This window comes from Pogona vitticeps, chromosome 3 (genome assembly GCF_051106095.1).
Source record: "Pogona vitticeps strain Pit_001003342236 chromosome 3, PviZW2.1, whole genome shotgun sequence".
Classification (NCBI taxonomy): domain Eukaryota; kingdom Metazoa; phylum Chordata; class Lepidosauria; order Squamata; family Agamidae; genus Pogona; species Pogona vitticeps.
In genome coordinates, this window is record NC_135785.1 from 97,337,714 (window position 1) to 97,351,420 (window position 13,707).

Sequence of the window (13,707 nt, forward strand, 5' to 3'; positions counted from 1 at the left end):
TTTCTCATCCTTCCTATTGCACATTCGAAATATCTGCCTCCCAAGTGTCAATTTGCTTTTAAAACAAACCTAGGCAGACAGTCATGTAACTGTGATTTCTTTCTAACCCAAAAGGGAAGAACTGAAACTATTTGGAAGTAATAAGGTGCACATCAGGACAAAATTAATCTATACCAATTTGTGGGTTGGAATTACACCAGAATTGAATTTAGCCTTTTCCAGCAATGTCATTACATTAGCAGATACTGTTTACAGAATATGTGCAAAGTACTATTCAGTATTAGTATTCTGTATAAAAAAGGAAAAAGAATGCATATTTGCTTGTGCGCCTCCTTGTGCAACACTATAAATCCAGTTTAACCATGTTACCAGAGTTTTATTCCATGAAGCTAGATAGTCAGTTTAAGTCTCCGTGTAATTGTAATTTCTTTTGGTATAAGAAACTACACTTCTGAAACTATTACCGTATTTTTTTGCTCCATAACACGCACTTCCCCCAAAAAAACGTGGGGTGGAAAGGGTGTGCATTTTATAGAGCATATACACTTTTGCATGGGCTCCCTCCGATGTTGGGGGAAAGCCCTTGGAGACCTCCTGGGGATCGGATTGCAGTGGCAGGGGACCTCCAGGAGGTCTCCAAGGGCTTTCTCCCAACATTGGAGGGAGCCCTTTGAAACCTCCAAAGGCAAAAAGGCAGGGGGAAAGGGTGGGAAACTCGAATTTCCACCCCTTTCCCCCTGCCTTTTTGCCTTCAGAGGTCTGCAAGGGCTCCCTCCAATGTCAGAGACCTCCTGGGGGTCCGCCGCGGCCGCCGCAAAGGCAAAAAGGCAAGGGAAAAGGACAGGAAATTCCAATCTCCCGTCCTTTTCCCCTGCCTTTTTGCCTTCGATGTATCATATTTTTTCTCTCCATAATTAAATGCGTCTTATAGTCAGGTGTGTCTTATTTATTTATTTATTTATTTATTTATTTATTTATTTATTTATTTATTTATTTATTTATTTATTTTCATTGTAAGTATATACACAGTATACCCATACAATGAAATTCACAGACACCCAGAGACCAGACACATGCACACACATAAAATTACTAATCACTCCCCACCCACTAAAAAATCCCCCAACACTCCCCACCCACTGAAAGTCCCCACTAAAAATACAAACATCTATACCGCAGGCCAAGTAACAAAGTTCAAATAACTATTCACTACTGGTGGTCTTTAAGCTCATTATTAAGTGCAATTATAGCTCTGGGATAAAAATTATTCAGGAAACGTGTGGTCCGAGTCTTAATTGTTCTATATCTTCTGCCAGATGGTAACAGTTCAAAAAAGTTATAAGCAGAATGGGAAGTGTCTCTCAGGATTCTGTGTGACTTCCTCAGACAGCAGGATGTGAAGATGTCATCCAGGGTTGGTAGCTGGAGCCTGATGATATTCTGGGCAATTTTAATGGTTCTCTGTAGAGCTTTTTTGTCCGCTACAGAGCTACTCCCAAACCATGCCAGAATGCCATAGGTTAGGACACTCTCAATGGTGCTACGATAGTGTGACAGAAGTAAATGCTGAGATAAATTTAACTTGCCGAGCATTCTCAGGAAATACAGCCTCTTCTGTGCCTTCTTTATTAGCATGTTGGCATTTATAGTCCATGAGAGGTCCTCTGAGATGTAAGTACCCAGAAATTTAAAACTACCAACTCTCTCCACTTCCTCGCCATTTATGTACAGTGGTAAATGTACATTTCTCTTCCTCCTAAAATCAATTATGAGTTCTTTAGTTTTTTTGATGTTAAGTGTGAGATGATTTTCTGTACACCAAAGTATCAACCCTTGTACTTCTTTTCTATAAGCAGACTCATTGTTCTTATTTATGAGCCCCACCACTGTCGTATCATCCGCAAATTTAATAATTGTGTTGGTGTTATACAGTGGGGTGTCATCATGTGTGTACAGGGAATAGAGGAAGGGACTTAGCACACAGCCCTGGGGAGCTCCTGTACAGTACTTAGTACCAGGATAGAAGAATGGTGAGATCCCATCCTTACTGACTGTGGCCTATCTGTCAGAAAGTCCTTCATCCACACGCAGATCTTCTGAGGTAATCCCAGGTTGATCATTTTAAAAAACAACCTAATTGATAGAATGGTATTAAAAGCAGAGTTATAATCCACAAAAAACAGCCTCGCATAAGTTCCAACTTATGCAATATGGTAATTGCAAAGTTATAACATTGATATAAAATAATATTATCTGCATTAAACAATTTTAGTATCAATTCTCTACAAATATTTGCTTAAATTGTGCAACGACTACCCTGTTTCCCCTAAAATAAGCCCTAACCTGAAAATAAGCCCTATTATGATTTTTCAGGGTGCTCTTAATATAAGCCCTACCCCCAAAATAAGCCCCAGTTAAGTGAAACCCTGCCCTCCACCATTGTGCAGCAACCAGAAGAAGATAGCATGACTGTATCTGAATAAATGTAGATTGTTGTACATGAAAAAAAAAATAAAACTTCCCCTGAAAATAAGACCTAATGCTTTTTGAAGTAAAAATTAATATAAGACCCTGTCTTATTTTCGGGAAAACACAGTATAGAAGGGACACTCTAGTTCAGGGGTCAGGGAACTTTTTTACTTTTTACCCCCTAAAAAATTTATATATGCCAACATTACCCCCTTGATTTAAAAGGAAGGATCTTGGTCACATGTGTCATGGTCACACACGGCCAGTAGAGCGCCGGTTCCGAGGCCTCACCACCTGCGCCTGGGCTGCCTCCGCAGCTGCCTGGCAGGGCCGTGCTCAAGCCTTGGCCCCGCAGGGGTGGCTCTCTTTCTTCGCCGGCAGGCGGCTCCTGGGCAGCCATTGAAGAGCAGCAGGTGGCTCACCCGCCGGGGGCCACCTCCTGCTCCAGCACCGGCTCTGGCAGCTGCTCACTGGGGTGGCCGCTTTAGGCCTTGGCATCAGGGCTCCCGTGGGCCTCGGTGTTGAAGCACTGCAACAGCTGGCACATAGAGGGCGAGAAGCTCCACCAGGCCCAGCTGGCCAGCATGGAGGTACCACTGAAGGAAGTCGTGCAGCCGACCGAGCTCTGCTGCCACCAGACGGGCTCCTCTGGGAATAGGGACAGGGCGTGGGGTGTCAGCGGTGTCCCAGTGCTGGGAGGCTGAGCCTGGCCCGGGTCACCGTCATGGCCACACCCGCCCCCTCAGTCACAATCCACCTTTCTGGGTACTGGAAGGAGAGGCTCCTCCTGGCTGGGGCACTCCAGCCACTCTCCCTGGCCTCACCCTCCACCATGGCCAGCCCCACCCCCACTGCCTTGGCTGCCATTCACCGCTGGCTGGGGCCCATCACCGGCTGCTGTCCGCCGTGGCTTGGTTGCAGCCGGGCTGGAGAAGGGGGCGGGAAGGGGGCAATCAGGCAGCTGGGGACCTCCGTCTGGGTAGAGGAGGAGGAGGAGAAAGAGGGAAGGGGATTAGGGTCATGTTCTCATTTCCCCCAGGATTTTGATTTTTATCCCATTTGGAGTAATTTACCCCTGTTCCCTGACAACTGCTCTAGTTCATCTCATATTCCTTGTCATAGAATGCCAGGAACTCTGTTTTCTAATAAGAAAACTATGCAAAATATTTATATTTTTATTTTATATCATAGTATATTGACCATTTATTTAAAACATTTATAGCCTGCCCTATATCGCAAAATCTTTGTGTTGGTTACAGAGCTTTGAACAACCTTATTTTTGTGCTGATTCTTGCCTTCTACATATTTTCAATCCCAAGAGTCAACTATCTGTTTTATTGTGTATTCAGTTTTAGCTCTGTTTTGCTGCTTTCCCATCTAAAGTCTCAGTATTATCAGGCCATTCCTATAGCTCCTGTTGCCATGGAAAGCTGTTACTTTGTGTATTTCCTTTCCAATTGCACCAGTATGTATTGATGTCTGTTTTAATTCTACAGTTAAACTGAGTTTCAGTTTCAGAATCCATAAGAACTGCGGATTCTCTGTGTAACATGGGGCTTATTGTTTCTGTCAAGAGTTTAAAAAGAAGGTTTTTTTGCAGTGCAGAGTGGTAGGTTTCAGAAGATAAACAACTATGTACTTGCTGTTGGATTTATGGATTGGTTCATAAGATAGTTTCTAGCCATGTTTTCTCTATGCATATTTTTTTGTGTATATAATTGTATGAGGAAACAAATCCAAATGAACCAGTTTACACATTGCAATGCTTCCAGGATCACAGCAACTTCATAAAGTACTATCATACTTATAATAATCATGGTGAAGTGTAACCATTGGCCATAAGTTTACATAGGACTTCACACAGCCAAATGGAGATGTAAACTAGATCTAAGTCACTGGCTGAAATCCTGTTGAGTAGTTTTCACCTGCAGAATGGGAATAACATTATAGTTGTTGGTAGATACAACAAACTACCAAAAACATTTTCAGTTTTAGGGTCTGTTCAACTTCATCTCATTGCATGTGAGCCATGCACACCCCGAAGAAACAAACTTTTTAATCATTAGCAGTGTGCTGCTAGTGATGATGCCATTCCTTTTGTGCAGACAGAACAGCCCAATAGGATTTTGGCCATTAGTAGTATTCAGATGCACTGGGCAGTTTTCCTTTGAAGAAGGCTTTCCCCCATTGCAGCCTTCATAGTTGCATACCCTTGATCTATATGGGTGGGATAGAAATCCAATAAATAAATAAATAAATATGTGAAATTGTAAAATGACAGGATATCAGAAAAAAAACTTGCCAGCTGACTATTTTTTATTTCTAAAAATGATTAGGGAGCAGTCTTTTGTAAGTAGTGTGTTAAGGGGTTAAAGTGTTTATATATAATCCATAGGAAGCAGTACTGTACTGAAGCCAGTAAAATATTACATATATGTAGTTCTGTAATGTTTCTTCAAAAGGACAAGTGTAAAAGATCAGTTATTAGAAAATTCTTTTACTTTTTTATCGCTTATCCTGTTCTTTAGCACAGCTTTAACACTTTTTGTAGGCAGAAGATATAATTTCATTGTGTAAATACAACCTGTGGTGCCATAGGAACACATGGTGACCGAAGTATAGGAAAGATGTCAATGTATTCGTGAAGGCTTTCACAGTCGGGATCTAATGATTGTTGTGGGTTTTATGGGCTCTTTGGCCGTGTTCTGAAGGTTGTTCTTCCTAACGTTTCGCCAGTCTCTGTGGCCGGCATCGAAATGTTAGGAAGAACAACCTTCAGAACACGGCCAAAGAGCCCGAAAAACCCGCAAGAACCAATAGGAAAGGTGTGTTTGTATTAATTGACTTTTACGTGCAGCAGCTAGAATCCTGTTAGTTATGCTAGTGTAAGTGCAGTAGAATAAATTATAGCAGTGATTTTTTTCTGTTTATCAAGTTTTTGCTTGCTCCATTTGGCACACCAAATTAGTCCATTGGTGTGTAGTGATGAATAAAAGTGGTGATTTCTCACCTAGCAACATTTGTTTGTCACTGCACTTAAACTGGTATAACTAACAAAACAATGGATTGAAAATATATAGGGTAACCTTTTCCCCCAAATTTTCAGAGCTTTTCTTTTCCACTTGGTTTAAACATTTGAACTATACAGTAGATAGGTTTACTTTAAAACATTGACTCCTACTTTAGTTTCTTTTGTCTCGGTATTATAAATCGATTATAATTTTTAATTCACCTTTATATTTTTTTTGTATTTGTTTCTGCTAAATAGTCAACTTTTTTTGCAGCTGGCATACCTCGTTCAGTATTAAAGGACTGGCGTAAGGTAAAGAAGTTAAAGCAAACTGGAGAATCCTTTTTGCAAGACGACTCTTGCTATGAAATTGGGCCCAACTTGCAAAAATGCAGAGAATGTAGGCTGGTCAGAAGTAAGAAAGGTGAAGAATCAGCTCATTCACCAGTGTTCTGTAGATTCTACTACTTTCGCCGGTAAGTATTGGTATATAAAAAATGTGCTTATTTTTCAAAGGTGCATTTTGAAGTACGCTATTATACACAGTGAAGAAAAACACTGAAATCAGTAGTAGCCACTTCTTTGACCTTTTGTGTTTGCTTTGTTTAAACAAAGCCAAAAAGTTTCCTAGAGCAGTTGGTATAAATGGCAGGTGAGACAATCCCTGCCCATTGGCTTGCAGTCTGGTATAAAATGAAAGAGTAAGGAGGAGAGAAGTTTAAAGAACAAGCTTGAGCACTAGTTCTTAAAGCTGCACAGTTCTTATAACAATCTGCTTGAAAGGAAAATGCTCGGTGGGGGGTGGGGGTAAATAAATAGACCTGATCCCCTCAGGCTAAACTGATAAAGAGGGCCCTGCTTCCCATTTTTCTCCTGTCGCTGACAGAGAGTTGTTGCATTCTCATATCTCTGATTTGCACTCTTTCACAAGCATTTCTTAAATAGAAACACTGCTTCTTGTCAGAATGGGTTTTCTCCATTATTAGAAGGTTGGACTAAATAACCTATAAGGTCCTTTGAAAATCCAGGATTCTGTTCTTTTCCAGGTAGAAAGCAATTCCTATATAGTTATTCATTTTGAGATAATGGTGTAATTTTTACTTGACTACAGACTTGAATCAAAGTTTGTTTGCTTAAGTAGTTTGTATTTTGAGCTAGACAGAAACAACTTCCTTCATCACAATTTTTTAATTCAGTTTGAATATCTTGCCACTTGTTGATCATGCTTTGTACTAGTGTTCCATATCTTGATCAGGCTATCTGCATCCTTTCCATACTGAGCACATTTCCCAGTGTGAATGGAATAAGTTTTGGGTGGAATTCTGTTGCTTAGTGTAGTATGTTGCTCTGCAGTAGAGTCATAGAGTTGGAAGAGACTTAGGCCATCCAGTCCAACCCCCCGCCATGCGGGAACATCTATCAAAGTACTCCCAAACAGATGGCCATCCAGCCTCTGCTTAAAAACCTCCAAAGAAGGAGAAACCTCCACCACCCTTCAAGGCAGCCTAATCCACTGCCGGACAGCTCTGACTATATTCACATTGAGTAAGTGGGGATTTGGTGAGTCAATTTACCCATCAGTTTTGTTGATTGAGATGAACCTAATATAGTTGAACTTACTTTAGCAAGTAAGATTGGGCCCATTGGAATCAATAGAACCTGGAGGAGATGACTTTCCAAATACCCATTGATTCAACGGGCCTACTGTATTACAGTTTATTATACTAAATAACTAAGCCGCCCAGAGTAGACTTTGCTTTAGATGGACGGGGCAAAAATTTAAATAAATAAATAAATAAATATATTCAGCCATTCACTGTGAAGGGGAATGCAAGAGACCAGAAATGTAGCCTTTTGTAAGGAGAGTGCCTCCAAAAAAAATTTGCTTCCCCCTGAAGAACTACACGTCTGCTTTGGAGAGTAAGAAGTGCCTTTGTGATATCAGCTGCTATTAAGCCCATCAGCCAAAAAAGTGAGCCTGCTTAGCAAAAACACTGAGCAAGCCAAAGAGAGGAATGAGGCTTCAAGTAATACTTGGCAATGTTACAATGTCACAGGCATTCACTTTTCCTTAGCACAGTAGGAATGAGAGACGATTGAGTAAGAGTGAAAGGAAGAGGAAGTAAAAACAGTGGCCCAAACAGTGAAGACAAGATAAAAGGTAGAGGCTGTGGTCCCAAGTGAAATAGCAGAGAGTATTCAAGTTCAGACATGATCAAAATCTAAATAATATTGTGAGATGGCATTGTTTATATCCTGTTTATCAATGCAGAAGGCATACTGAGGATAAACTTGTAAAAGCTTTTATTTATGCTCTGTTTAGTAGATACATCGTGTTGATTTTGAGTTCTCAGTGATCCTGTAGATTACATATTAAAATTGTGCCCAGATTAATATGAAATAGGGGAGATGGCCACAGTTATTGTCCTAGTGGTGATTTATGTGTGCATTGTAGCTTTACTTATGAGTGAGAAAGTTATTAGTGACACAATCCTATGCCCTTGAAATAAATCCTGTTCAGCTCAGGGAGACTCAGTGTCACTGGCTTTGGCTTAATTTTCCAGAAGCATTTTTATTGGGTCAATAAACTGGTACACAAGAACAGACACATGTAATATTGTGACATCTTAAAGAATCATGGAACATTAGGTAGCCATAACAGTAACAGAACTGGCATAGTGTTAACATCCAGTTGCACTTAAACTGCTCGTTCTTTTGATACTTTTTGAAGTTCCGTGTTTTGTTTTGCAGGCTTTCTTTTAGTAAAAATGGAGTGGTTAGGATTGATGGCTTTTCTTCTCCTGATCAGTATGATGATGAAGCAATGAGTTTATGGACACATGAAAATTACGACGATGATGAAATGGACCTAGAAACTTGTAAATACATCCTAGAGCGTATAGGTGACAAATTCTGTCAGCTAGTGACGTCTGAGAAAACAGCCATTTCTTGGGTCAAAAAAGATGGTAAGGTTATTCAGTTTTCTGTGGAGTGCTACAATAACTCTGTTTAAATATTAGTTGACTTTTTAAAGAATAAGGTCTAGTTTTCATTTTCTCCCTTGAAGATATCCATGTTCTATTGAAATACTGTTTCATCATATTATCGAGTACCATCTATGGATGTTAGAATTTGTGGTGGCAAACTACACAGGACATATTGGAGCGATTAATTTAGATGGGGTTGTCTTTTAAAAAGTTCCATCTAGTTTTGTTTGGTCACTTTCTTTGTGAAGAACTACAGTGGTGCCTCAACTTATGACCATAATCCATTCCAGAAGATGGCTGTAACTCGAAATGGTCGTAAGTCAAAGCACCATTTCCCATAGGAATGAATTGAAATGCAATTAATCCATTCTGGCTGAAGAAAAAAAATCACAAAAAAATAACTGCAAGACTCATTGGAAACACGATTAATCCCTTCTGGCCGAAGAGAGGGGGAGAAAAGCAATCAAGATCCATTGGAAATGCTCAGAAAACAAATGGAGCAGATCGGAAATGCACAGAGAACAAAGAAGGCAGGTCAGAAATGCAAAGAAACAAAGGAAAAAGCAAGGGAAGCACACAGGACCCATTGGAAATGGGGGGGAAACTCAAAAGCAACCAATCCCCCCAAGACCCATCGGAAATGGGGGGGAGACAAACAAACAACCCCCCAAGACCCATCAGAAATGGGGGGAAACCCCAAAAAGCAACTACATCCCCCAAGATCCATTGGAAATGGGGAGGAAGCCAAAAACCAAACAAACCCCCAAGACCCATCAGAAATGGGGGGAAACCCAAAAAGCAACCACACCCCCCCAAGACCCATCAGAAATGGGGAGGACGCCAAAAAACAAACAACCCCCCCAAGACCCATCACAGCACAGAAACATAACCCCCCCAGCTGAAAACCATGCTGCAAAACACCCAGAACAGTTTTTTAAAAACAGAAAACAGCACCTTACTTTACAAGGCATCTGAAGCCTCCCTGCAAACACACACACACACACATACTCAGAAGCAGAAGGAGGCAGTCCCAAGCCGATGATGACGCACACACTCTAACTGCTGGGGTGAAAGAGCTACAAAGAAGCAGCCTCGTCGCCACCTACAGTTAGAAATTTGAATTTCCCGCCTTTTCCCCCTGCCTTGTTCTGTTTGTAAGTGGAAGCTCCGGTCGCAAGTAGAAGCAAAATTTTACTGCCGGAGCTGGTCTTAATTCGAAATGGTCGTAAGTAGGGACGGTCGTAAGTCGAGGCACCACTGTATTTAATGTGATGTGTAGTATTATGAGGATTGCTTGTAAGTTATCTTGAGTGTTTTATTGGATTTTTCCATAAAAAGAAGCATTCTCATGTAAGTGCATTTTAACAAAGTTGTTATTGAACTAATGGACAGTAAATAAATAAAATAAGGGTTAAAAAAACAGTAAGAGGAATGCAATATGAAACTATAAAGCAGGCCAAATATTTGAAACAATACTCTTTTAAGAGAGGTGTTTTCTTCCATAATCTCAAAGCCATCAACATAAATAACTGAGATGCAGTATAACCAGAAAAGTATTCTGACAAAAAAATTGAATCAGCTTTATACATGCATGATGTCTCATATACATATCATGCCTGTTCTGATAGAAATCTATTTACTACAAGTAAAAATTGTTTTTAATACTTGCAAAGTTTCAGAGCTGGTGAGCAATTTTCTCTCTTCAAGCTTAATCCGATGTGCCACTAATAATTACTGAACTGTTCCACAGAATTTCTGGTTTTCTGCTATAATTTTATAGATGTTTGCCCTTACATTTCAGTACTTTTACTTTATTTACTCTGTATTTCAGCCAAAATTGCTTGGAAGAGAGCAGTTAGAGGAGTTCGTGAAATGTGTGATGCATGTGAAGCCACCCTATTTAACATTCATTGGGTCTGCCAAAAATGTGGATTTGTGGTCTGCCTTGATTGCTACAAGGCTAAGGAAAGAAAAAGTTCTAGAGGTCAGTGTTCTTGAGTTAGAACAAGAGACACTTAATAATTGCTTCTATCAAGGTTATGCTTTGTTTCTGCTCAGTTCACAACAACTTCTATTGACATTTGCATGTACTTATTCTGTTGACAAGTAAATTTCACTATCCTTTTGATTTTGTCTGGTACAAATGCAGCCAAAGAAATAGCAAAAACATCAGAAGTGTGCCTCTAGGCTGTTCATTGGGGAGTCTAATCTAAAATAACACTTTCCAGAATCCTATGAGTTCTTTATCCTGTTGTAACTGCAGTGGAGTAAATCACAGGAACATATGTCACTTGTGTATAATGAGTAATAGTAACAGCCACTTTTTAACTAGTAGCAATTCACTGCTGCATTTGCACCATTGGGCTTATGTCAGCATCAGTAATAATAGGATTCTGGTCATTATATAATTGCAGTTCACTATATGATAATATTTTATTAATATTGTTACAGATAAAGAACTATATGCTTGGATGAAATGTGTGAAAGGACAACCTCATGACCACAAACATTTAATGCCAACTCAAATTATTCCTGGATCTGGTAAGTTCACAAGGTCAAAGATGTTATTTATCTTACCTTTTGTATTCAATAGAGTTTATTAATTTTGCATCAATGAATATGGGAATTAACAATTAGAAAATGACATTTTAGAATTCCCAGTTAGAACTGTAGATTCCATTACACTTATGTATCCCCTCAACAGTAAACACAGTTGAAGTATTCTAGAAGGACATTTATTCTTTTGTAAACTAAGCCATAATTGAAACAATTATTGAAAGATTTTTAGTTACTCAATTTCCCTTCTTCCATTCTGTGAGGGTTCATTATCAAGGGGGGCAGTCATTTTTAATTAAGACCGAGATGTGGTGAACTTTCCAACTGGTTCTTCATTTATTCGAACATCAACATCAACTGGAACGTCATTTGTAACAACTTTCAAAGCCTCTTGCTCCCCCAAACCCGGGCGCAAGGGTGTCCATAAGCTTCCAACAAAAGGGTTACTGTCCTCCATAGTTCATGGTCCAGTTAAACCTTTCACTGGGACCTGGGTTTCCGGAAATCCTTCTTCAGGGGGAATTAAGGGAAGGGTCTCCTCATCGCCGCTCCAGCCACATACGGATGAGTCTTCTCCGGCATCTGCCAACCATGGCCCGGGTAGACCCCCATCTTCTGCAACTCCGCCAAATGCCATGCTTTCTTCCGCTCAATCTCCTTAACAGCCTCCCTCTCTTCCCTCAATTTGCGTCTCCACTCCTTCGCCTCTGTTTCTCCCCAATATGAGGGACGGGGTTTCAAACCTTGTTTCCTCCATCTTTCAGCCTCATCATGGGGTACCCGCATCTGCTCCCATCTCCCGGTCCACAGATCTTGCAACCAGATCCATTCCCAACCACCTGGGATTTCTTCGCATTTTTCCTTTATATCCCCAACTGATATAAAGGAATCTCCTCCTTCCTTCTTCCTGCCAAATCTATCTCCCTCCCAGAAGACACAGTTAACCCCTTCAAGGTCTGTACCAGGTCACTAGTGTCAATACCCACATCTCTCAGCCCCCTATCGTCCTGTTCCTCCCCCAACTCGCGGGTGTCCACCTGCTTGTCTTCGCGACGGGGTGGTGAAGGAGGGGGAGTGGTTTGGGTTTTTTGGGTCCGCGACAGGAGCGACGGCACTCCTACAAAGGCCTCCTGCTGGGGGGCCTCACACATTCAATCATGGGATGCAAGAGTTACAAGACAGCCAGAAAAGGTGTGAGAAAGAACCAGGAAATTTTTAATTGCAGAAAATTATTCCTTACTGGTAATGTCATCATTCTTCTGCAGGCATAACTTACATAACAGGATTTCAGCCAATGTAAAATAAACCCCCCATGGCCCCCTTGCGCGCCCCTGCCCCTCCCCCGCTTTCAGAAGCCTCCTGGGGGCAAGGGAAAAGCAGCATTTTTTTATTTCCAGCTTTATTCCCCTGCTTTTTTAGGTGCTGAACAAGCCTCCAGAAGCCTCTAAGATCAGCTGAGAGGTGGGGAGGGAGGGGGGCACTTTTTTCTGTTCGTAACTTGAGGGAAGTATGCAAGTTGTGTTCTCTATTTCCCTATTGGAGCAGTTTGTAAGTTGAATTGTTCGCGAGTAGGGCCGTTCGCAAGTCGAGGGTTGACTATACAGTGATACCTCGACTTAGGAACTTAATTTGTATTGGGACGGTGTTCGTAAGTGAAAACATTCGTAAGTTGAAGCACCATTTCCCATAGGAATGCATTGAAAACCATTTAATCCGTTCAGGCTGTTTTTTGTTCTTAGGTAGAGGCATTAGTTCCCATAGGAACTAATGCAAAGCCGGTTAATCCGCACTGTACCACCAGGGAGAGCATTTTTTAAATTTTTTCTTCTTTTGACTTAAGATGAACTTAGGTAAAAAAAAGGGGCAGGAAAGGAGGGAGGGGGAGTAGAGAGCACCTTCTAAACAGAAAACCTTTTTTAAAAAGGAGCTTTTCAACAAAAACAAGCCAAGCCAAGCACCTTTTAGATAAAAAAAAGGGCAGGAAGGAGGGAGGGGGAAGAGGGAACACCTTCTAAACAGAAAACCTTTTTTTAAAAAAAAGCAGCTTTTCAACAAAACCAAAGCAAGCCAAGCTCCTTCTAGGTAAAAAAAAAAAAAAAAGGGGTCAGGGAGGGAGGGAGCGAACACCTTCTAAACACAACACCTTGAAAAGCACCTTTTAAGACAAGACAAGCCAAACACTTTTTAGGTAAAAAAGGGGCAGGAAAGGAAGGAGGGAGGGCACAATGGAAGAAAGAAAGAAAGAAAGAAAGAAAGAAAGAAAGAAAGAAAAAGATATCACATCACTGGGGCACACAGACCCCCTCAGACAAAGGTTTGTGCTTTTAAGCAGAGAGAGAGAGAGAGAAGACCGGGGGGGGGGGGGGGCGGAGAGAGTTTGGAGACTAAAACACATTGTTAACCAACACATTTTAACAACAAAATTTTTAAACCAAGCAACTTTTAAACAAAACATATTTTAACATGAAACAAGCAACTTTTAAACCAACCCACACCTTTTAAAACAAAAGAGAGGTGACTTAGCTTTCGGTGTCTTCTGGAGGACATCACTGCGAGGTAGAGGTCCCCTCCTCTGGGTCATCTTCTCCAGGGAGTCCCTGTCGCTGTCTCTTCGCTGCAGGCTCCATCCTTTTGAAAAAACTGTCCAATGTTGTCTGTTTTGTTCTGCGCTGAAGAATCTTTCTG

General features: G+C 41.0%; 1 protein-coding gene across 6 annotated transcripts in view; it reads left to right on the forward strand.

The window, feature by feature from the left end:
* JMJD1C (jumonji domain containing 1C) overlaps positions 1-13,707 on the forward strand; it is a 249,203-nt gene that overhangs the window by 190,689 nt on the left and 44,807 nt on the right. For all 6 annotated transcript variants that reach the window (XM_020793184.3, XM_078390904.1, XM_020793183.3 and 3 more), the window contains 4 exons: positions 5,754-5,955; positions 8,231-8,445; positions 10,298-10,450; positions 10,918-11,007. In XM_020793184.3, coding sequence (XP_020648843.2) covers positions 5,754-5,955; positions 8,231-8,445; positions 10,298-10,450; positions 10,918-11,007 — 660 coding nt within the window. The remainder of the gene's footprint in view (positions 1-5,753; positions 5,956-8,230; positions 8,446-10,297; positions 10,451-10,917; positions 11,008-13,707) is intronic.